The 22,814-nt window shown below is 62.1% G+C and overlaps 1 protein-coding gene and 1 pseudogene across 5 annotated transcripts in view; both read right to left on the bottom strand.

The window, feature by feature from the left end:
• Positions 1 to 5,607: 5,607 nt before the first annotated feature.
• On the bottom strand, positions 5,608 to 9,301 carry LOC105716357 (uncharacterized; annotated as a pseudogene).
• RXRA (retinoid X receptor alpha) overlaps positions 5,608 to 22,814 on the bottom strand; it is a 117,822-nt gene continuing 100,615 nt past the window's right edge. For all 5 annotated transcript variants that reach the window (XM_021671422.2, XM_021671425.2, XM_064371740.1 and 2 more), the window contains 5 exons: positions 22,151 to 22,280; positions 16,006 to 16,138; positions 13,681 to 13,772; positions 12,154 to 12,259; positions 5,608 to 9,920 (listed from right to left, as the gene is read on the bottom strand). In XM_021671422.2, coding sequence (XP_021527097.1) covers positions 9,773 to 9,920; positions 12,154 to 12,259; positions 13,681 to 13,772; positions 16,006 to 16,138; positions 22,151 to 22,280 — 609 coding nt within the window. In that variant the 3' untranslated portion in view covers positions 5,608 to 9,772. The remainder of the gene's footprint in view (positions 9,921 to 12,153; positions 12,260 to 13,680; positions 13,773 to 16,005; positions 16,139 to 22,150; positions 22,281 to 22,814) is intronic.

Raw genomic sequence — 22,814 nt, 5'->3', positions numbered from 1 at the left:
AGCCATTTATCTGCATGAGTGTGGACTTGTGGATGTGGGAAGTAAAAGTTCCTCTTCAAAGTTTCCCTGCAGTGGCGCGATCTTGGCTCACTGCAACCTCCGCCTCCCGGGTTCAAGCAATTCTCCTGCCTCAGCCTCCCGAGTAGCTGGGACTACAGGCACGTGCCACCACGTCTAGCTAATTTTTATGTTTTTAGTAGAGATGGGGTTTCACCATGTTGGCCAGGATGGTCTCGATCTTGACCTCGTGATCTGCCTGCCTCGGCCTCCCAAAGTGCTGGGATTACAGGTGTGAGCCACTGCGCCCGGCCAAGAATAAATTTGCTAATAACTCTTTGTGAAGCCCTATCCTATGCAGCTGTGAAACATGCCGTGCTTGCAGGCACATAGTACATTCTGTGTCCTTGTGCTTTAACCAAAATATCTGCAGGACACGCTCACAGGCGTGTCCCAGCTTGCCGTCTATGCCCCTTACCTGTTTAGAAAAGTTTTAAGAAGTTGTTAGCCAATCGGGTTTTAGTTTACATTGTGAGTCTGGCTCCAGCCAATGGAGATCAGACACAGCAGTGAGGACAACCCTGAATGGGTAAGGGATAAATGTGTCTGTTTTCCTTTGTTTACTGTACTCTCGTGGCACGATGGCTAGTGAGGGAACCCTTCCTGCAGCCCAGGAAGTAAACATTGCTTTGCTGAGAGATCCTTTGTCTCAGTGCGGATTTTTCTTTGCAGCACGGAGCATCTGTTTCCAACAGTGGGTATTTACACTTTGTGTTCTAATCCAATACTGCATGATTTCTTCCCTCCAGCTCACACGTTCCTGCTTCGCCATCCGGAACTCTTCTGCTCGGCGACTATGTCCCTCTGACAGGCCCTCATTGTTTGGCTTTGTTTTTAATATTTTTTTCAGCACTTCTTTACTTTTACTTGCTGGTTCTGCAAGATGTTCCTGTCCTAGAATCAGCCATTTCTCCAAGGAGCACGGTCCTTTTACTGGAGAAGGGCGTTAGGAACCAAGACCCGGGCGCCAGGGTGTCCACTGCTCCTGGGAGGTCTTGGTTCCTTTGTGTCTCTCTCGGCAGACAGAGCGAGAGTCATGTGTGCTTCCTAACCTGTGCACAGACACACGTCTGTCTGTAAGGGTCCTCCTGAGCAAACACGGAGGCAGCTCTCGTCCAGAGTGCTGGCCCTGGATGCCGCCTGCTCTCCAGCCACACTCCGTGCCTGAACAACGGGCTCAGCTCCCCTGGTGAGATCACTGCTCTCCACTCTTCAGTAAGAGCTCAACCCTGGTGTGACCTTCCTGAGCTTCATAACGCAACGCTCACTGCAATTCTCACCCGGGCCACAGGGGAGACTGAGGCTGGGGAGGGAAGTGCTTTTGCCCATGGACCTCAGGCCTGGTTTTCTAACCTTCACACTGCAGGAAGTGGGGTTCCGCGGCCCCCCAGATGGGCTGGGCCAGGTTTTGGCAGCTGCTGTTGCAAGGACGGGGGAGGATGAAGGCCCTGCCTGGCCAGCTTCCCCCAAGGACGGACTCCCTGTTCTTCAGAGGCCCTGGGACCTGTCTCTCTGTCGCCAAAACAGGCTCTGCTGCATCAGTGTCACCCCTGAGGGCAGCAGGGAGGCATCTGAGTCCTCGGGGATCCAGCCCCAGGGGCCCGGTGTTTCAGTGCCTTCTGCCCTGGTGGAGTAGATGAGACTCCTCAGGACAGGCCTGGGCCAGAGGGAGAGGCACAAGGAGGGAGGGAGGAGGGAAGTAGGGAGGGAGGGGGAAAGGAGGGAGGGAGGAGGGGGAAAGGAGGGAGGGAGGAGGGGGAAAGGAGGGAGGGAGGAGGAAGAAAGGAGGGAGGGAGGAGGAAGAAAGGAGGGAGGGAGGGAGGAAGGGGAAAGCAGGGAGGGAGGAGGAAGAAAGGAGGGAGGGAGGGAGGAAGAAAGGAGGGAGGGAGGAGGAAGAAAGGAGGGAGGGAGGGAGAAAGGGGAAAGGAGGGAGGGGGGAAGGAGGAAGGGAGGGGGAAGAATGGAGGGAGGGGGAAAGAAGAAGGAAGGAAAAGGAGGGAAGGGGGAAGGAGGAAGGGAGGGGGAAGAATGGAGGGAGGGAGGGAGGAAGGGGAAAGTGGGGGGGAAGGAGGGAGAGGGAAGGAAGGAAGACCACTGAGTCCCCTCTCGGTGCTTCCCCAATGCCCCAGCTGACCCACACAGGGGTCTCTGCTCTGCCCTTGGACCTCAAGGGCTCCACTGCTCACCTTGGAAGGCACCGTGGTACCCGACCTCCCCCATCCCCCATGGTGGGCAAGAGCCATGATGCCACCTCCTGGCCCCCAGGCCCTGGAACCTAGGCCCACAGTCCTGGCCTTGCCCAGAGGTGGATCCCAGGTCAACTCTCCAAGGGTTCCTGCTGCCCACCCTTTGTCCCAGGAGCAAAGGACTGAGTCTGCCTGGCCCCTCCCCCCATGCCCTGCATTAGAGCCTCTGCACACCAAAAGAAGGAAGGAAGCCGCCGCCATAAAGCATTTTCTGGGTGACCAAGGCCCTGGTCACAACAGCCCTGGAAAGTGGGGAGTCTGTCCTCATTGTGGGGATGGAGAAACTGAGACTCAGAGAGGGCGGGACCCACCCACTCCCTCCCTGCCACTCCGCCGTCCCCCACTCCCTCCCTGCCACTCCGCCCTCACCTTCCCTGCCCCTGCCCCTGCTGCAGGCCAAGCCCACCTGCCACCCAGTAGTAGCGCTGCGTGCCCAGCGTCCCACACAGCTGACTGCCAGGCATCTGGGTGAAACTCGGATGAAGCCGGCTGCTGCCTGGACTGCCCGTTGCAGTGAGCAGGGATGTGGCTGGGCGGGGGAGTGCCCGGGTGATTCTAACTCGGGAATCAGCCCCGCTGCCCAAGCCACTGTGACCCCCACGGGCCTGGAGGAGCCAGAAGGGACCGGAACACCGCGCTGTCTGAGCATCGCCAGCAGGGGGCAGGGCTGCCTCACGCCACGGGCGCTGCAGAGGGCACGGTGCATCTGTCCTTGGGGGCAGCACACCCTGACGGCCTTGGGTTATAACCGAGGGGGTGGGATGGGACCTGGTCCTGCCTCAGGCTCCCTTTGGGCAAACTCCTTCCTCCCAGGGCCTCTGCGAGGGTGAGGACGTGGCTCTGGTGGCTGCGGGTTCCCTCGGGGCATCTGTGCAGAGGGCAGAAGGGCAGGTGGAAAAAGCCACACTCGATGGCCGGCCTGCCCCGATGCTGTCTGAGTTCCTGCCGAGGGGCAGATGTGCCCCTTGGAGAATCCGGGGCCTAGGACGCAGGCAATACGTGGCCCTTCCCGACGTCTCCACGCCCCAGCCCCTCCCTCCTGAGGCCCCCGAGTCTTCCCTGACCTCCTCTGGCCACCCAGGTGCGGATGTCCTCGGGCACAACAATGGCCCCCTCCTCCACCCTGAGTGTGCACTGCCTGTACCAGGGTCTCTGTGAGGGGCTGCTCTGTTCTCCCAGGATGCGCCCCATTCCCCACGCATGCCCTTCCTCCCATCACGCTGTCTGCTGGCTGACAGCAAAGACAGCGGCACGGGGAGCTCAGTAACACCCAAGAGCCATGTGTCCCTGCCCCCACCGCAGGTGCCTGAGCCCCGCCCTCACATGCCTCTCAGTTCACAGCCCCCCAGCCCACATTGGCTGTCACCGCCTGAGCATGCTGGTGATGAACTTATCAGGCCCAGCATCTCTGGTCCAGAGGGACTTCCCTGGCCAGGAGTCGCCATGGCAACCAGATGCCGCAGGGAGGCCCAAGGCTGGGGTGTCCTGCGATGCCACGCCGGCCGGCAGCCTGGAGCTTCTGCCTGGCTGGTAGGAGCACAGGGTGGCGTTCACGTCCCTGGAGGGGCACCAAACTCCCCCACCACGTTCACCCCAGGAAGTCCCGTGTAGTTCCCTGCCCTATTATTAAAACCAGCACCAAGGCCCTGGGAACCCATGAGGAAGCTTCCCCTTCCTGGGGTTCTCCTGGAGCCCCAAGGGGTCTGTCTCCTGCACCCACACACCTGAGCTTTCCCCTTTTGTCCCTGCACCCTGGTCTAAGAACTCTGAGGGCTCCCTCACCCTGAAGACAGGTGTCCATGGAGACTGTGCCCAGCGTCCAGGGGCCACCAGGGCACAGAGCCAGCTTCCAACCTGTGTTGCTGTCTCACACAGCAGCACTCAGCCATGTGGCCACGCCCATAGCAGGACAGGAGGCCTTGCAACACGGAGGCCACATCCCAGTTCCCAAGGCCCCAGGGCCAACCCCCTTTCCAGACCACAGAAGGGTCCCGCGTGCTTTATGTGTGCAAGATTGTCTGCGGGGAGCCTCGGTGGGCCAGGCCCCCCAGGCCAGATGGGCAGAGGGCTGCTGGGCACAGAGGAAGCGGGTGGGTACTTCCAGGACTCTGCCCTCCCTCAGGGTCTTCTCACTTGGGGCCCTCTGGAGAAGCCCAGGCTGGTCTTGGTGGGCAGAGCCAAGGCCCTGGCAGTGGAGGGCGTGCACACCTGGGGAGGCTCCTCTGGACCTGCAGCTGGGACCTGCAGCGGCTCCTAAGATGGCAAAGTGAGTCCAGCCTCCTGTGGCACCAACCATTCATAGTTGGGGCTTAGGGAGTGGCCGAGTTTCAGGGCACAGCCGCTGCTCCCAGGAAGAGGGAAGAGGGTGTGACGTCCCGACTCCACCGAGGGAGGCTGACTCAGCCCTGCCCCCCACAACCCCCACTGCTCTGTAGACCCCTCTAGGGCTGAGCACGAGTGTGATGTTCATGAGTGTGAGTCAGTGTGTGCACGGGTGTATGGGTGTGTGCAAGGGTGTGTATGCACATGAGCGTGTATGGGTGTGTGCAGGGGAGTGTGTATGGATATGCATGGGAGCAGCTGAGCATGGGCGTGCATGCCAAAGCGTGTGTGTATGTGTCCATGTGTATGAATGGGTGCAAAGGTGCACGTGAGCATGTATGCCTGTGTGAGTATACAAGTGTGTGAATGCGTGTGTCCTTCAGGCGGCAGGTCGTTCCATCTTGAGTCTCACCCGGGAGTCACCCCTGCTCTGGACACAGGTCACACTGCCCTCTGCCCACCACCACAGGGCAGGACCTGGACCCTCAAGGCCCCACTCCTCATCTTCAGTGTGTCTGGTGCCTCCTGGGGAGAGTGCCTGGCTGGACACAGGTGCATGACAGGGCTCAGGACACCACCACCAAACCTCAGCCTGGAGCAGCCCAGCCCCAGACAGCGTGGAGACAGAGGGCACTTATCACAGAAGACGTGCAGAGGGGGCGGCATTAACCTGTTATTATTGGGGCAGTTGGGTGACATCATGTGTTCCCTGCCCTGCCGACCCGGGCCAGCATGGCTGCAGAGGCGTGGGTCTCTGGCAGCCCGGGGCGGACAGGTGCCCACAGGCCCGGTGCCCATGGCTGCTGACAGGCGCCCTCATGGAGGCCCCGGTTCCCGGCCCCTGGGAGGAGCAGCAGAGCCCAGCGAACAGGGAGAGGACTCTCAGAGCGTGGCCCACGGGACCTGGTGGGGAGGAGGGCGGGCTGGTGGGGGCTGACCGCAGGCCCTCCCGCTCCAAACAAAAAAGTCCTCAGGCAGAACAAACGAACTGAATGGCGATGTATTTTAAACACTCATATTTTGTTTCTTCTCTCACGTTTCTCCCTTTGCATGTTTCTTTTCCACAATTCTATGCCACTGTCCATCAGACCCCGGCACCTGCGGCCGCCGTGTTTCAGACGATCGTATGGGGAAGCCGTTTCAGTCATAGTCACAGGAAGGCCGGCCACAGGACACAACAGAGCAAGGCTTTAAAAATTACTCAAAAGGGGAAGAAAACCCTTGAAAGCCTCAGGCCCACCCTCCTGTCCCCAAGGAAGATGCCCCCGGCGGCGGTTTCCTCCCAAGCCTCGCCGCTGTCACAGGGGTCCTCTCCTCTGCCATCGTCTGCCCTGGCATCTCTCGGAGGAAGCTTTCACATCAATCTCTAGAAGCAGAAACAAAACAGCCCCAGCCCTCCCCCCGCCATATCCAAGTATACATGAGGGATAAAATTACATTTGTACAAAAATAGATTTTTTTTTTTACCTTTCCAGATGCTTTAGACATTTTCTCTTATCTTTACTCTCTTTATGTATCCGTCATCCTCTCTAAAGTATTAGCTATGCGTCCCAGCTAAGGCATTGCTAAGGATTGGGAACGGCTAAAGCTGTCTGCTCCAAAGCATCTTAAAATAGATGCATCTCCTGCCTTGAGATATTCATTCGAACCCGGATTTCACCAAAGGAGGGTCCTATGTACTTGCTTACACTAAGCAAATTTATAGGAAAACGGGAAACGTCTTGATTAAAAATAAACACGAAACATTGGTAACTGCTCCGCCTCTCCGTGGCCCTGGTGCACGGCTCTCCCCACACACGTCTGCACGGTACATACATGTTTACACCACACACCTGCGTGGATGGGCCCCAGGTCACGCACCCTGACCACGGCGGGGACATCAGCCGGCCGCCCACAGGCTGCACATGCCGGCCAGGCCCTCCTGGGTGCCCCACGGGGAAAGGCTCAGGGTCTTCGCCAGCACTGCCATCAGGCCGCCAGCCCAGAATTCTTGGGGAACATCGTGACTTGGAACGCCGAAGGTCAGGGCTGTCTTTCCCAGAGCCCGTGTGCTTCCAGGGTGCAGAGGGCCGGTGGCTGACACAGGCCCTAGGGTGGAGGGTCCCAGCAGGCCAGCTTCCAACACACACCTGACGAAGCCTAGGGTGGCCCGGCTCTGCGGCGTCTTCACTCCTCAGCCTCAGGAGCCCCATCGGAAAGCCAAGCAAGGAGGTGACCAGCTGAGGAACACGCCTGAAGGCGCCGGGGTGCCCTGGTGGCCCAGGAAGCAGCCACCGCGAAGGGGGGCCTGCGGGGAAGCCGCTTCATCCAGCCGGGCCGAGCCGGGGACAGGCACAGGTGGCTAATGAGCTGATGTTAGTGCTATCTTTAGAAAATTAAAGATTGTCCCACCAAAATAATAATTACAAAAAAATCACCTTAATTGAACCAGATTGGTAATACTACTACAGGTCTGGTTAAATAGAAACTCTACCTGTCTACTGAGTAATGAGCCACACTCCTCACACGTCACCTTTTCAAACCAACAGCACTGGTTATACAACCACAGGGCCGATGAGAAGGGGCGAGAGGGCTGCAGGAAGAACCCAGGCCACGAGGGCTGGTGGGGAGGGCTGCAGGAAGAACCCAGGCCACGAGGGCTGGTGGGGAGGGCTGCAGGAAGAACCCAGGCCACGAGGGCTGGTGGGGAGGGCTGCAGGGGCCCGGGTGGCTGCAGGAAGAACCCAGGCCACGAGGGCTGGTGGGGAGGGCTGCAGGAAGAACCCAGGCCACGAGGACTGGTGGGGAGGGCTGCAGGAAGAACCCAGGCCACGAGGGCTGGTGGGGAGGGCTGCAGGAAGAACCCAGGCCACGAGGGCTGGTGGGGAAGGCTGCAGGGGCCCGGGTGGCTACAGGAAGAACCCAGGCCACGAGGGCTGGTGAGGAAGGCTGCAGGGGCCGGGGAGGCCAGGGTTCTGCTTGCAGGGGTTGGCGGCCCAGGGGTGGGGGGCCTCAGTGCTTTACAGACAGATAGCCAGAGCTGGAAATGGCAGGGCTGCCAAGAAGTCGAGCCCCCAAAATTAAGGCCCCGGCCCTGGGCTTCTTCCTCTGGAGCCGTGGGCGTTCCCGAGGGTCCAGGCGCAAACGGACGGGTACTGGCTGCAGAAGGCACCGGGTGTTGGTGTGGGGTCTCTCACGCTCCCACCATTGGGCCCCAGAGCACCTGCACCCTCCTGTTTCCACCATGCCCAAGGGGCAGCTGGGCTCCCGGGCAGTGCCTGGGAGGGGCCCAGCTGGCCAGGGGCCTGTTACAGGTGTGAGGCTCACCACTCTGCCTCAGGATGGTGGCTGGACAGAGGGCACCTCTGGGGATCCACGCCACTAAAAGGCAGGGGTGGAGGGGGGCGGGAATGAGAGGCTTCTGGAATCTCTGACAGTCTCTGTCTCGGGCAGACTCAGCTGCAGGCTCCACCCAGTCCCTCAGCTCAGCTCTGGCTGGAAGCTCCAGGAAGGCAAAGAATGGACACTCCTCCCCACCAAGGCTGGAACACTGCCTCTGAGCCGCTGCCTCCTGGCCCAACCCCCCAGGCGGCTCCCCTCCCCACCGAGGAGCCCCTCCTGGGGCACCCCACACTCCCCTGCTCCAGGTGGGGAAAGCCTCTGGAGAAGACGCCCACTCCCCCGCTCCACTCCTAGACCGCTGCTGGGAAGACAAGGCCCCTCCTGCATCCCCCCACCCGTCTGCTGTTCAGGCACCTGCTACTGACAAAGGCTGGGTCCACGGGACTGAGGCGTGAACAGGAAGAGTACTCAGGCCAAAGGAAGGGCCTTCCAGTGCAAAAGAGGCGCGTTCAACCTGAGAGCCCTGCACCACTGGACGGGGGAGAGCCTGGGGGAGGAGCGCCGGGCCACGTGGGGCTGAGCCGGGGAGGCCCTCAGCCCCCAACCTTCAACCAGAGCGGGCGTTCGGTGAGGCTCCCAAGTAAGGCTCTGGGTGAGCAACGCTGTCTCTGGACACCACCGGGCTGGGTGGTCCCACCAGGGCCTGCGTACGGCCAGGACCAAGGGCATTGCAACTCAGGGTTCTCAGGTTCCAAGTCTTTTAGACACACTGTAGCGGGTCCCACCGATGCCCCTGCAGAGCCGCTCCAGGCCACGAGGTCCCAGTTCCCGAGCCCCTCTCTCCAGGCCACCTGCCCCTCTGAGGAAAATCACCGGGCCACCCTCTTCCCCTCCCGTCCACGCGGGCCTCACAGATGGTTGCAGGTCAGCAGAGCCCTGTGCTTCCAGCAAGGCCAGGGGCGTGGTGACGCCCCACCCTGCCCCGCCAGGCCGCAGCCCACCCGGCAGAGCGAGAAGACTCAGGCTGGGGAGGGACCGAGGCACTCCGGTCTCAACAGGAAGGGGGAGTCTGAAGCCAGGACACCAAGGCAGAGAGAAAACCGAGGGGGTGAGTGACACCCGTCCCTGCAGCCTGGAGGTGGCCCTGAAACCCTGCACAGAGGTCGGCTCATATTCTCCTTGGCTCGAGGGCAACACCGCGAGTTATCTTTGGAAAAAGACGCTACTCTCCCTTCACTCACAGCACAGGGCAGCCTCCTGGCCCCTCTCGTCCCCGAGGCGGCTGAGGTCTTGGCTGATGACACGCCAGCCTGTGCCCCCAGCTGTCCCCTCCTCCTGATTGGGGGAGCTGTCATGGGCAGGCGGGGCACCAGTACTCAGAGCAGGCAAAGACATCACTCCAGACGGGAGGGCCACACGGGAATTCTGAAAACCAGCTTCGATCAACAGCAATGGAAACCGAGGCCCCGTTCCCAACTCCTGCAGCTCCAGGGCCCGGAGCCGGGGGACCCCTGTGAGCCACCCAAGACCCGTGGGGTGTGGCAGGGTGTCCCGAGAGCCCGGTGGGGAGGTGCCTGGCTGGGCTCACTCTAGTTCTTGCCACTCAGGCTGCCACCTCAGGAAAGCCACTGCCCTGGGCCACAGACAAGTAGTAACAGAAATAAGGAGGTGACAACACATCTCTTAGGCAGAGCAGTGACAGGCTGTGCCCCAAAGTCCAAACAGGCCAGGCAGAGAAGGGCAGGGACAGGGCTCAGGCTGAGAAGAGCAGCTGCGTCCAGGCGGGGTGGCCGGACCGGGCAGGCGCGAAGGATGGGCCCGCAGGCCTAAGTCATTTGGTGCGGGGCTTCCAGCATCTCCATGAGGAAGGTGTCGATGGGCGTGTCCCCAATGAGCTTGAAGAAGAAGAGATGTTCCAGGCACTTGAGCCCAATGGAGCGCAGAGCCGGCAGGCGGAGCAAGAGCTTGGCAAACCTGCAGGGAAGGGGTCCGGTGAGGGCTGGGCAAGGCGCACGGGCAGTCCTGCCATGGCACCTGGAGGCCTCCCTAGGGATGGGGCTGTGTCTGACAGCCCAACCACCCTGAAGCTGGTCTGTGGCCCAGGGCCTGCCTGTGCCAAGCCCCCAGAAGGACGAAGGGGAGGCCAGAAGGCAACAGGCGGCAGCAGCCAGAGCCAGGAGAGCGAAGGGAGATCCCTGGGGCCGAGGACAGAGAGGAGGGGCGGGGCCAGACAGCCGCGGGTGGGGGCCAGCTGAAAAGCTTCAGTAAAGGAGTTAAACATTGTGGGCAGCTGGGTAGCTCACACCCATAATCTCAGCACTTTGAGAGGTCAAGGTGGGAGGACAGCTTGAGCCCAGGAGTTCGAGACCAGCCTGGGCAACACAGTGAGACCGTGTCTCTACACAACATAAAGAGAAAAAAAGCAGCTGGGCGTGGTGGTGTGCGCCTGCAGGGAGGCCGGCTCGAGAGCCGGCGGTGGAGGCTGCAGTGAGCTACCGCCGCACCACTGCACTCCAGCCTGGGCAACAGAGCAAGACTGTCTCCTAAAAAATGAAAAAATGTGGGCCGTAGGGACCGTCAGCGGGATTTGCAGCAGGGGAGAGCTGCAGGAGTGGACGTGTCAGCGACGCCTCCGGCTGCTGCAGCTGTCCCAGCAAGAGACAGCGGGGCCTGTGAGGGAAAGGGGTGCTGAGCACGCTGGTGAGTGGCAGAAACGGGCAGGGCACTGGATGGGCAACCAAGAAGTCAAAGGCTATGGGGGTGGTGTTCAGGCTGCACCCCCACTGCAGGGGGAGCCAGGCCTGACCTGGGAGCCCTGTACCAGGCAAGTCCATTCCCATCAAGCGCCAGCACCCCGTGAGTGCCTTCCCACCACACCTCGTGCAGGGCTGCGGGCCCCAGACCAAGGGCCACCTCTTCAGCAGAAATAGCATTGCCGGTGTTGGGCGCACCACGGTCAGAGAAGGCTGGCAAGGAGGGAGGGACCATGGGTTGCTCCTCAGGGCCCAGCCCACCCCTGGGGAGTTTCCTGGGGCAGGGACCAGTGCGGAGGCAGGGGAGAAGTCTGGGGCTCTGGGAAGAGGTGCAGAGGGCCAGGCATGAGGGCAGCAGCTGCCACAGAGGACAGGGTGCTGTGGGGACGGGGCCAGGTTTCCCTCCCGGCTGCCCATGTCTGCCCCGGGGCCCCTGGGCACCGCCTGGGTCTCTCCACACAGCCCCACCAGGGGCTGCAGAACCTCATTAATTATTAACGAAGTCTTTATTTCAGGGAAAAGCTCTGTGGTTGGCTGCCTCACAGTTCTTGTTTTAAAGGCAAAAACAGCGCAGAGGCTGGAGTTGGGCCAGAGAACAAGCTGTTTTCTGCTGAGCTGGCGAGATGGGCCAGGGCAGAAAGCCAGGAAAAACAAGCCGCCTGCCACCCCCTCCTGTCCTCGTCCTCCGTCCTCTGGGAAGTTTCACTTTAAACCAAGCCAGATGAGGGCCGAGCAGGCAGTGGGGACACAGTTAACTGTGTGTGTGCCGGTGGCACCAGGGCCTGGGTGTCCTACGGGTCTGGGGGCCCCCTCACCCCACCCCTCACCCACAGTCAGGATCAAGAGGCCAGGAGAAGCCTCTTTAGAGAGAAGGGGCAGAATCTGGAGAGCTGACTCTGAATCCCAGGAATCCACGAGTTTCTCTTCCTGGACACCTACTGCGCGCCCAGCAACGTGGACTCGGAGACGAGAGGCTCCCAGCCGTTCTGGGGCCCACTGTCGGGCGGGGGGGAAATGAGCTCCTCCAGGGGGCCGTGGTCACCTATTCTATACACACTTGTAGAGAACGTTTATTACGTGTGGACATCAGGCCATCTAGGCTACACATGCTTGTGAAGTGCCTACTGTGTGCTGGTGTCGCCTGGCCTCTGGTGGTTCTGCTTGGCAGGGGAGTGGGTGGGGGGTGAAGCACAGCCTTCATCTACCTACTCGAGAAAGACAAGCACCTACTACGCGCCAGGTCCGAGGTAATCCTTCCGCGGGGATACGTACGGCGTGAACCTGTGGGTCATGCCCGCCACGGCCCACTGGCCCGGAGAGCCTGCTCAGGACCTACTGCCCAGGGCTGGGCCTGGGGAGGCTGCCACCTTCTCGTTCACATAAAACAGCCTTGCAGAGGGTGGGGGCTCTGGAGGCAAGAGCCCGGGTCTGGGGTCTGTGGGGGCGGGGCCCACCTTCCCGGCTGCTCTGGGTATTTTTGCTTGCAGTAGGCCTCCAGGGACGCGTAGACCTTCTCCCTCAGCGCCTCCACCTCGGCCGGGTTCGAGAGCCCCTTAGAGTCTGAAAGGAGGAGAGGCCGCAGGTCAGAACCCTCAGCTGGGGCGCGTCCCGGGCACCTGCCCCCAGGACCCAGGCCTGTGTGGGGTCTGGGCAGAGCAGGTGGTGTGAGGGATGCCGCAGGACATGACCCCAGAGCCCACCGGCAGGGGGCGATTGTGGAACCCGAGGCCAGGCCAGGCTGCTCTGGGCCCAAGCCCGGCTCTGCCACTTGCCAGTCATGTGAACTTGGGTCAATCATTCGCCCTCCAGAGACTCGTGTCCGGAACCTGCTGCCTTCCAGCTGCCGCAGGGACTGACAATGGACGCCTCTGCTGCCCTTGGGTCCCAGCCCCGTAACACGGATGGGAGCTACCAATGCCACCCCAGGAGCACCCAGAGCCTGCGGAAACCCACCCTCAGGATGCTGGAGAGTGCTGAGCTCAGGCCCCGGGGTCAAGAGCCTAGAGCGAACAGAGTCTGGGATTGCGGCCACCAACACCTGCAAGGCCCAGGGACCCCTGTGAGTGCCACTTTGGCCCAGGCCCTGGGGCTCCTTGGCAACATGTCTGGCTCCCCCGGCTGCCTCAGCTCCAGCCAGTCTCCTCACTCTCCCTGCAAGCCCAGGCCCAGGTCCTGCTGGTGTCCCAGCTCTGGCAACCAGGCCACACGGGACCTGAGTGGGGATTCCTTGGGCCAGGCGTGACTCAGCCTCCGTGCTGACAGGATTATATGCTGGGGGCGCCTGCTGGTGGGTGTGGCCCCCTGAACCTGGAGCTCTGGGCGGACGGGCCCTACCCAGCAGCCTGAAGGAGCCCTCCCATGCACGGCAGGGTGCCAGGCAAACAGGCATGTGTTAACATTTGTTGGGTGAAGGAGTAACACCTAGGAGGCTTTAAAGCAGAGAACCCAGAGTCTGGAGAAGGGCGGCACTGTTGGCCAGGAGGCCTGCGCCCACCCCAGCCCCGCAGCCCCGAGTCCCGAGCCCTGCCGTGCTTAACTGCAGGGGCCCAGGGAAACACCCTGGACCCGAGGCTCGGGGATGAGGCTGGTCCTCTCCAGAACACCCGGCAGACCTGACCCATCCCCATCGCCAGCCTGCAGGGCCTGGGGCTCCTGAACTTGAGCGCCGGAAGGTCACACCACAGCCGGCCGCTGCAGAGTCTGGATTCCCATGCACAATGGTGGACGCTGCCAAGGCAGAGCCCAGAGGCACCACCAAGCCCCTGAAAACAAGTACCTTGCTGGGCCCCCCTGTGAGCAGAAGGCAGAGCAGCCCAAGAAAAGCGGCCACACTTTGGCTGAGAGGGGAGCCCGCTGAGCTCAGGGAGGGTGGGAGTCAGCCCCATGCGGAGCCACAGCGAGAGGCGCAGGCGGGAGGAGGCCCAGGTGCCCCTGCCCCACCGGAGGACGCGACCAGGAGCCGCGAGGCAGGAAGGCCGTACCGGGGTTGAAGAGGACGATGGCGCGCAGGCAGCCCAGCTCCGTCTTGTCCATCTGCATGTCCCGCATCTTGGACACGAGCTCCGTCAGCACCCTGCAGCGGAGGAGGGCAGACACCCCATCCCTGTCAGGCCGTGGCCCTCACCAGGGCCCCATCCCAGACACCCAAGGCCTCTGGGAGACCAGTGTGGCCCAAGGGTGGCTGAGATGGGCCAAGCCAAGCCAAGAACTACCAGACAGCCGGAGCGGGAGTGGGCAGAACCCAGGCCCAAGTGCCACCTCTGCCAGGCCTGCCCAGCCCTGCCTGGAAGGTGGGCTTCCCTCCTCTCCCTCTAGGGTCTGCCTGTGAAGCTTTATTCTGGGAACCTAGATGCTAAGGAGGGGCCTGGTGACAGCCAAGCCGAGGTGAGCCAGGGCGGCACGTGGGGCAGAGTCCACTCCTGAGCCCAGTGAGACCCATCACTGTCCCCCCTCAGCTTCAGACCCAGCACCACCTGAGGCAAAGCCTCGGCCTGTGCCACAGCCCCAGTGCTCCCTTCACTCCAGAGAGAGGGCTTTCCCCAGGACCTGGTCTCCCTGGGTGGGGGCTGCCAGAGGGAAGCATTTCCACTTCTTGTTACCAGAGAAAAAAATCCCTCGGCTCCCTCCCCGGAGCCGCTGGGGACGTTCTCGGATGAGACTCAGCCGCCCGCCCCTGCAGCTAGACTCCGAATCCCACTGGCCTCTCCACAGTGTCCTGGGGCCCCTAGCCTCAGCAGCCTGCCCACCAACCCCAAAGCTGGACTGCTGACCAGGAAGTGAGGGTGGGCCATGGCAGGGAAAGGGAGATGGCCGGGTGGGGCCTAGAGGGCCGCCTAAGGAGTCTGGGCGCTCCCCTGTGAGCCAAGGGGGGCCCTGAGGGTCTACAGAAGGGGGAGTACCCTGGCTGGTTCCTCGGAGATCTGAGGGAGCCTGGAGCTAGATAGAGGGGGACAGAACAGGAGCTGGAAGGGACCCTGATGTCTGCTCTGAGGCAGGGGCACACACTGCAGCGGGCACGGAAAAGCTCTGGGCCACCGAGAGCAAAGACTTTGCATGCCACTCGCACAAAAGGCAAGGAAACGCGGGGCTCTGTCGTCACTGCTCTGGGACCCCAGAGAATGTAACCCCGAGACTCTGTCATCTCTCCACGAGCCAAACAAAGGAGCTGTCAGCTGGGCAGTGGCTGGGGCTTCACTTCCCTAAGCCGCATCCCCAGTACCCCTCTAAAGAAACTCCTGTGGGCAATAAATATGGCACCCTGCAGCCCCATGAGGACTCTCCTGTACGCTTTCTTAAAGGCCCTGACAAGTCCTGCAGCAAGCCCCTCTAGCACACAATTTAAACTAGCATTTCCCCACCGTCTGTGGCGGGACTTGGGGACCTGAACTGCCCCATGGGCACTGCTGTTGGTGCATTCATTCCCCTGTGAGTGCCGGGGCCTGGCCTCTGCCCACCTCTAACGTCAGGGCTCTCGTGCTCAGAGGCCATCTTCTCCAGGCGGCCTGCTCCTCCCCTCTCACTGCTCCTGTGCCGTAGACCCCTGCCCAAGGGACCCCGCAACGCCCCTCGCCAGCCTTCCTGCCCCAGCTGGCTGAGCTGACATCCAGTCCCCAGGAGGCCCAGTCTGGGTGGGCTCCCTGAGCCTGTGGAGAAAGACTGTGCAGAGACAGGGACAAGGAAGCTCCTGCCCACCTCGCCCGGAGGACGGTCGTGGGCCAGCGCTTCAGGAGGGCACTGTGAATGGACACAGACCACCAGGCCAGGACAAGGGTGGGCCCTCCAGGCAACGCCACCCTTCCAGGGTGTCCCTGAGAAGTGGCTGAGGTACGACCGGTGCTCCGCTGGGAGGTGTGAAGTGCAGTGGTCCCCACACCCCTGCCTGCACGGGGACAGGCACTGGAGCGCACCACGCCCTCCCGGGCTGCCCCAGCACGACCGTGCCAGCCCCAAACAAACAGCCTGCAACGTGCCAACCGGAATCAACAGTTCTACAAAACTGCATCTATGATCTAATCGCTCCAAAAAGAAATAAAGCTTCCTTCCCGCGGATAAATCCGTGGGATCGTGAAAAAGAGGAGCTGGAGGGAAACAGGCAAAGTGCCCCCTGCGGTCTAGATGCCCAGGGCCGGGCTGGCACGGGGCTCCAAGCCACCTCCTCGTGCTTTCTCTTTTCCACGTGGGCACCCTCCATGCCCTGAAATAATACTAGGCAGGTGGTGCACGGGGCCCAGGCGGCTGGACTCTGATGGCCTGGCGGGCGGTGGAGGTGACCGAAGCGCCATTGCCCCTCCCGGGACCACCCCCACCTGTCAAAGATGGCGCCCACCCCTGCGCTGTGGGCGCTGTTCCGGTGGACGTGCAGCCCGGTGGCCAGGAGGATCCCGTCCTTCACGGCGATGGAGCGGTGGGAGAAGGAGGCGATGAGCAGCTCGTTCCAGCCTGGGGAGGAGGCACACGGTCACTCGGCTGTCTCCAGGCCATGGGCCTCCCCACTTCCCAGGCCCTGCTGGGACTCCCCCCACAGAGGCAGCATGTCACAGACCCCTCCTGACAGGCTGTGGAACCCTAATCCCATGAAGTGTCCACAGAAAAAAGCTTCCTGAGAATGCCTCTTCCACAGTACACGCCGGCACAGGAAAGGCACCGAGAAGTCCCACGCAAAGTCCCCTGAGCTTTGCGGACCCCAGGAGCCCACAAACTCATGCGCCCACCAAAGCTTCCTCCTGTGCGTGCAGGACACGCCTGCCACAGGGCACGTGGGAGAGCACCCAGGGATGTTCCCACAGCTGCCAGCAGGTTCCAGGAGAGATCCGCGCACTGAGTGGAGTGCCACTGAACGGCAGGTCGTCCACCTGAAAGCGGGTGCTCGAGAGCCCAGCCTCTTCTGGGGAGTTCCCCGGGAGGCCAGCTAGAAAACAGCAGCCCCTCAATACGAGGCTCCAGTGCAGACAAACCAGAGCAGGCATCAGGGAGGAAGAGAGCCGCAAACAGGGACCCTCACGCACACACACGTTACGGCTTTTGTGGCTCCTGCAGACAGGGTGACACGGTATAACCTGCAGTCACAGAGTCACCTTTAGCACCTTCCGCACCCCTCGGGCGCTCCAGAGGCTCCAGGCTCTGTAGCAGACACTGTCGTGAATTTCCCACCTAATCCCAACTGTAATCCTGGAAGCCAGCATGAACCCTGTTTTACAGGGGGGAGACTGAGGCACGAGAGTACATGTCAGCAAGAAGCTGGTGGGGAGCACCATGCTATCACCGGCTCAGTCCACCAGGCCTCCTGGCACATGCCCACCCCATCATGGGGACCCCGAGGGCAGGTGTCACCATCCTCATTCTCCCCAGTTCACAACTGGGTCATCCGAGGACCCCAGGAGGGAGGTCCCACCCCCGAAGCCAGCTAGCCCAGGTGTGCCGACACAGACCAGGCAGCGATGACGCCGAACTCGCCCCAGGCTGTGCCACCAAAACGAGGGCAGAACAGTGGGTTCTCTGCCCATCACCGTGGGGGGATGCAAATGGCACCACGGGCAGTCTGATGGAAATACCATCACAGACACAGGACTGGCACCTCCCCACCTGCCACGCATCCCCTCTCCCTGCTAGTCGGCAGCAGGCAGCCTGTTAGGTTGGGAGGATAAGAAGAGTGGGGTCCCCTGGGGCAGGGGTTTGGGAAACACACCCAGCCTCTGCACCAAGGCTGCAGCACACCGTGGCATCCGGGCTCAGCCGCGCCGGCAGCCGAGGAGCTTCCACTCTGCACAGACACGTTTTCCTAACCATAGAATCCTTTTTTTCCCATGAAACAACTGTAGCACCACATTTGGGAGAACTCTGATCTAGAAGACTCCCCTCAATCTGACATGTGGGGAATCTGTGGCCTGGAGATGAAAAGGGCCCTCCCTCTCTTCCCATACCAGGCCCAGTGTAGACAGAGCCTGCGGCCAAGGGCAGGGACCCAGGGGGCTGAAGATGAGAGCTGTGCTGGGGCAGAACTGGCTGGTCCTGCCCTCTTGAGCCTGCCTCTCTCCCCAAAATCCTCCAGCCCTGGGGGTTTACTTGACAGCGGCCACCTCCCTCCCACTGCCCCGAGAGCCCCTGAGGCCCCAGCGGGGAGGAGGTGGACTCGCCTCTGAAACTCTGGTGTCCCCAGGAGTGGCCTGGTGTGCAGCTGGGTTCAGAAGGTGCTGCTGAGCCGAGGCGGGGCTCTCAGCACAGGATACAGGTTGGGGCCCCAGACGCACGGACAGAACAGCGGGAATCTCTCCGCGCACCCTCCTGCTCGCCGGCGGCCTCTCAGCTCCCCCATCCCCATCCCTCCACCCAATGTCCTCACTCGGTATTCCTCCTCTCCTGCCCCACACACCTCTAGAAGCGGCCCTCCTCCGTCTCAGATGTAAGGGGAAACAGAGGAACTCACTTTACAGGAGCCTTTGGGGTGCGTGCCTCACTCGGTATTCCTCCTCTCCTGCCCCACACACCTCTAGAAGCGGCCCTCCTCCGTCTCAGATGTAAGGGGAAACAGAGGAACTCACTTTACAGGAGCCTTTGGGGTGCGTGTTCACCTTCCCAAGCGCGCCATCGCGGTCCGAAGGAGCTCGGAACCGGCAATGTGAGGGCCCGGATCGGCCACAGCTCTTAACAGCTCAGGGCACGCTGGCCTTTCAGGTGGACCTCAGTGACGCGGGGGACACCAAGTCTTCCTCCAGGCTCCGAGCTCAGGACAAACAAGGAGGCTGGCCTGGGGCTGCTCGGTTGGTCACTCCATCCTCCACCTCGAGAGGCTGGCCCTGCCCGAGGAGCTAACGCCTGCAGCCCCCTCGCGGCCCTGCCCACACGCCCAGGGCCTCCCAACCAGAATAGTCGCCTCTGCTGGGGTGCAGGACGCCTGGAACCCCACTCAAGGGCACAGACTCTCTGGAACCCGCCTCCCACGGCTCTCAGGGCCGGACAGCACTTCTGGTAGGGAGCGCACAGAGTCGAGGGTCAGGTGGGGAAGCCGGGGCCTCGGGCTGGCTCACCGGGTTCCCGTCTCACCTCTGAGCCACCACTTCCTTGGCACAGGGAGCAGTGATCGTCTGGAGAGTTAAATGAGTCCACACCCATGAGGCAGGGCAGGGCCCCTCAGGGTCACGGCTGCCGTACCCATGGGGCTCGTGATGGGGACCCCCTCCCAGGGCGGCCATGACCAGAAGAACCCAGCCTGGCTTCCCCTATGTCCCCAGGCTGGAGATGTGGGCAGCATTAAGAAGACCAGAGGAGTAAAGTGATGTGCTGTCCCCACAGGGGACGTCGGCTACTACACAAGCCTGGCCCCTCCCTCCCTCCCGGCCCAGCAAGGCCTGGCCCCGCCTCTCCCATCCCTCCCTCCCCGCAGCAGCAAGAAGTGCCTGTGCAGCCCAGGCCCTCAGAAAACCCCGTTAGAGCAGCTAATGGGACCTCAGAACCAAGAGCCTGGGATGAGGGGGCAGGTGGGAGGAAGGAGCCGGACAGAGGAACCTGAAAGCTGTGAGCGACCTGGCTCTGCCTGGTTTCCTCATCTGACAAACTCAAGGGTCAGGGTGTGACTCGGAGCTTCCATGAACAAGCCAAAGCTATTCATTTGGATGCTTTACTTCTGAAGCCGCCTGGACAGGTGGGGCAGGAACCCACCCCAAGGACGGGGCCCACCCCACAGGAGCAGACATGTGACACCAGTTACCCACGGCCCCGCTGGAATCCTCCACCAGTTTCCGGGCCCCTGCAGGGCTGTGGCCGCTGCCCCCGCTCAGTGACACCAAGAGCCACAGGTGGACACTCCCGGGGTGAGCAGAGACCCTGGGCCTTGAACCTGGATGGCCAATGGCTCTCACGATGGTGGGAACCCCAGGCATGGGCACCCGTTCCCATTGCTGCTACCGCCCAGCAGAAGCCACCTCCCACCAGCACTGGGAACGCAGTGGGAGGGCCCAGCAGGAGGGACATAATGGGGGAGCACCCAGCGCACCCCTGTACTTGCCAGGGCTCGGCGGGGCTCACCTCTGCCACTGCCTCCTGCACAGAGGAAAACCCAGCAGGGCTGCCCCAGCCCCCAAGCCAGGCTACAGCCACGGATCCTGACCCGAGTCCCCTGGAGGGGACAGAGCCCTCCAGCCAACACCAGCCAGAGGCTACAATCACGGACCCTGACCTGAGCCCCCTGGAGGGGACACAGCCCTCCAGCCAACACCAGTCAGAGGCTACTACCACGGACCCTGACCTGAGCCCCCTGGAGGGGACAGAGCCCTCCAGCCAACACCAGCCAGAGGCTACAACCACGGACCCTGATCTGAGCCCCCTGGAGGGGACAGAGCCCTCCAGCCAACACCAGCCAGAGGCTACAATCACGGACCCTGACCTGAGCCCCCTGGAGGGGACAGAGCCCTCCAGCCAACACCAGCCAGAGGCTACAACCACGGACCCTGACCTGAGCCCCTGGAGGGGACAGAGCCCTCCAGCCAACACCAGCCGGGCACGGCATATCCTTGGGGCTGACCCAGGTCCTCTCCAGCCGGCCAGTGCAGGCTTCAAACTCCCATGCTCCACATCTGGGCTGGACTTGTCCCTCGGTGGACCTTACGAGGCTTGGGGAGACCACCTGGTGTGTGAGCTCCCAAGCCCGGCAGACAGAGCACACAGGACGCTGAGGCGCAGACGGTAAATGACTTGGTCAAGGTCAGCGCTCACAGGCAGCAGGGTGGGACTCATGTCGGAAGTGCAGCTCCAGACCTCACCGTGTGCCTAGAAGCCGGCACCACACAGGAGCAGAGCACACTGGAGACAGGTCAGCAAGGACCTCAGTGGGGACCAGGAGGAGGCCAGGCTGGGAGGACCCACCCAGAGACAAGCAGCAGTAAAGATGTCCCGGAAAAAGCCGCTGGGCAGGAGCAGAGGCCACCCTCGAAGGGATGTCACAGGGTGGCTTCCCAGGCATCCTAGAAGGGACCAGGGATTCGGAGCACCAGGGCTCTAGGCTGAGGGAAGGGCCTCGTGGGGAGCCCCACCTGATTACACTCCGCCACGAACACCGCATGCAGGCCAAGGTTGGAGCCAGAAGCTGCCAGAACCTGGGACTGCAGGGCCAGGCGCCACACAAATACTGTGACAGACACAGCCGCCCAACCCGACTCGGACCTCTGCCCGGCCCCAGTACACAACCACCGGGAGACCCCCCAGGAAAAGAGCTGCAACCGACCAGCCGTTATCTGGGTCTGACGGGTGGGCTGGGAATGGGGGCACCATTCTCTCTCTACAAAGACCACTGGGGTCAGGCAGGCGTGCAGCTGGCAAAGCCAGGGGCTCTGAACCGAGGGCTCTGGGGGAGCCCCTGCAAACGAGGGCACCTGGAACGCTCACCATACCCTAAAAGAAGTCTGAGCCCATAAGAGCAGACGTCCACATGCCTGAGGCCCAGCAGGGCAAGGACCCACCAGACGCCAGGCCAGCAGGATCAAGTCAAGGGCTTGGAGATGGGAGATTACCCGGGCTGATCCAGGGGGCCCCAATACGGCCATAAGAGTCCTTACAGGAGGAGGCGGCGGTGCCACGCCTTCCACACACAGCCCGTGTGGTCCCAGCCCTGACCCAAGCAGCTTCCAGAATATTCCCTGCTTCACAGGGAGCCCCGTCTCTGTTTGGTGTGTCTTCTCTATTTTTTTTGAGGAGTCGCCTTGTACGGGCCAAGGCTCCCTGGTCAGGCTGAGGATGGGGCCCGCAGTGCAGCCATGGGACTCGAGGCAGCTGGGACACCTGGCCCTAACGGAGCTTGGCCTCTTGGGCCCAGGGGCACATGGGACAGCAGCCAGCACCATCGTCGCTGCTGGGAGGGCACTGAGGGCAGACCTGGGCCCCCAACATGCTGCTGCCCCAGCAGGAACCTGCACTATGGGCCTGGTCTCAGCTATCCCGTGACTCAGTGAGGACCAGCCCAGGCGGGATGCCCCTCACACCTCCTTTCCAGGTGGGGGACCAGCTCAGAGGGCGCCGCCCCATCCAGCTCCCACCGCCAACCTGACCCCAAAACCCCAAAGCTGAGCTCCCAGCCCCCGTCTGGCTGCTGTCTGGCGTCGCAGGGCATGTGCTGAGCGTGGAGCAGGCATTTCTGTGCCGTGGCTGGGTGCATCACCATTCCCGCATGGAAACAGGGTGGGAGGAGAGGGGCAGAGAGCGCATGGCCCTCCCCAGCAGCCTCTGGGACACACCCAGCCTCCCTCTCCAGAGCCTCCAAGCCTCCACCGACAGCCCTTCACCTCTCTGAAGGCCACTCAGAGAGACCCGAATGGCACCCCTCCGTATGGGGGCAGGAGGAAGGGCAGGAAGAGCCCTTCCTCAACAGTCGCATATAGTCCACAGTTGGTCCCAGGAGGTGGAAGTGTTCCAAGACGTACCATCCTCACGCCTTCCCCACCCCCGCCCGGGCCGGCCACTCACCTGCCCGCAGCAGGATGACCTGGTCGTCCAGGGGCAGCTCTGAGAAGTGAGGGATGCGCTTGGCCCACTCCACCAGGGTGAAGAGCTGCTTGTCGGCTGCTTGGCAGATGTTGGTGACGGGGTCGTTCGGCTGCAGGGGAGGAAGAGGAGAATGACATTTGGTCCCAGAAGCCGACGTACTGACGGAACACAGCGCAGACCAGGCCCCACCCACATGACGGGCCCATGCGGGGCGCTGAATACAGCCCCCAAAGATGCCCACGCCCTAATCCCCGGAACCTGGGAATGTGCGACCTTGCACGGCAAACAGGGCTTTGAGAGGCATTAGGTGTGGCCTTAGGTTGGGAGCTGGGCCTGCGCCCGGGCCCGCAGCGTGTATCAGCAGCAGGAACCTGCACCGCAGGCCACTCTACCAGGGTGAAGAGCTGCTTGTCGGCTGCTCTTGCCAGGGTCATGGCAAGGGGCCCAGGAGAGGGAGGCAGCAGGGGCAGAGGAGGACATGTGATCGCAGGCACCAGGGCCCGAGGGAGAGAGACGCTGCTGGCTTTGAAGGCAGAGGAAGAGGCCATGAGCCAAGGAATGTGGGGGCACCAGAAGCTGGCAAACGCAGGGCAGCCTCCCCGTCACAGCCTCCAGGAGCCAGCCCACAGACGCTTCGACTTCA

This window comes from Aotus nancymaae, unplaced genomic scaffold, assembly GCF_030222135.1.
Source record: "Aotus nancymaae isolate 86718 unplaced genomic scaffold, 86718_ANA_hifiasm-v0.15.2.pri h1tg000158l, whole genome shotgun sequence".
NCBI lineage: Eukaryota > Metazoa > Chordata > Mammalia > Primates > Aotidae > Aotus > Aotus nancymaae.
Note: the sequence above shows the minus strand (reverse complement) of the source record. Positions and strands in the feature narration are given on the sequence as shown.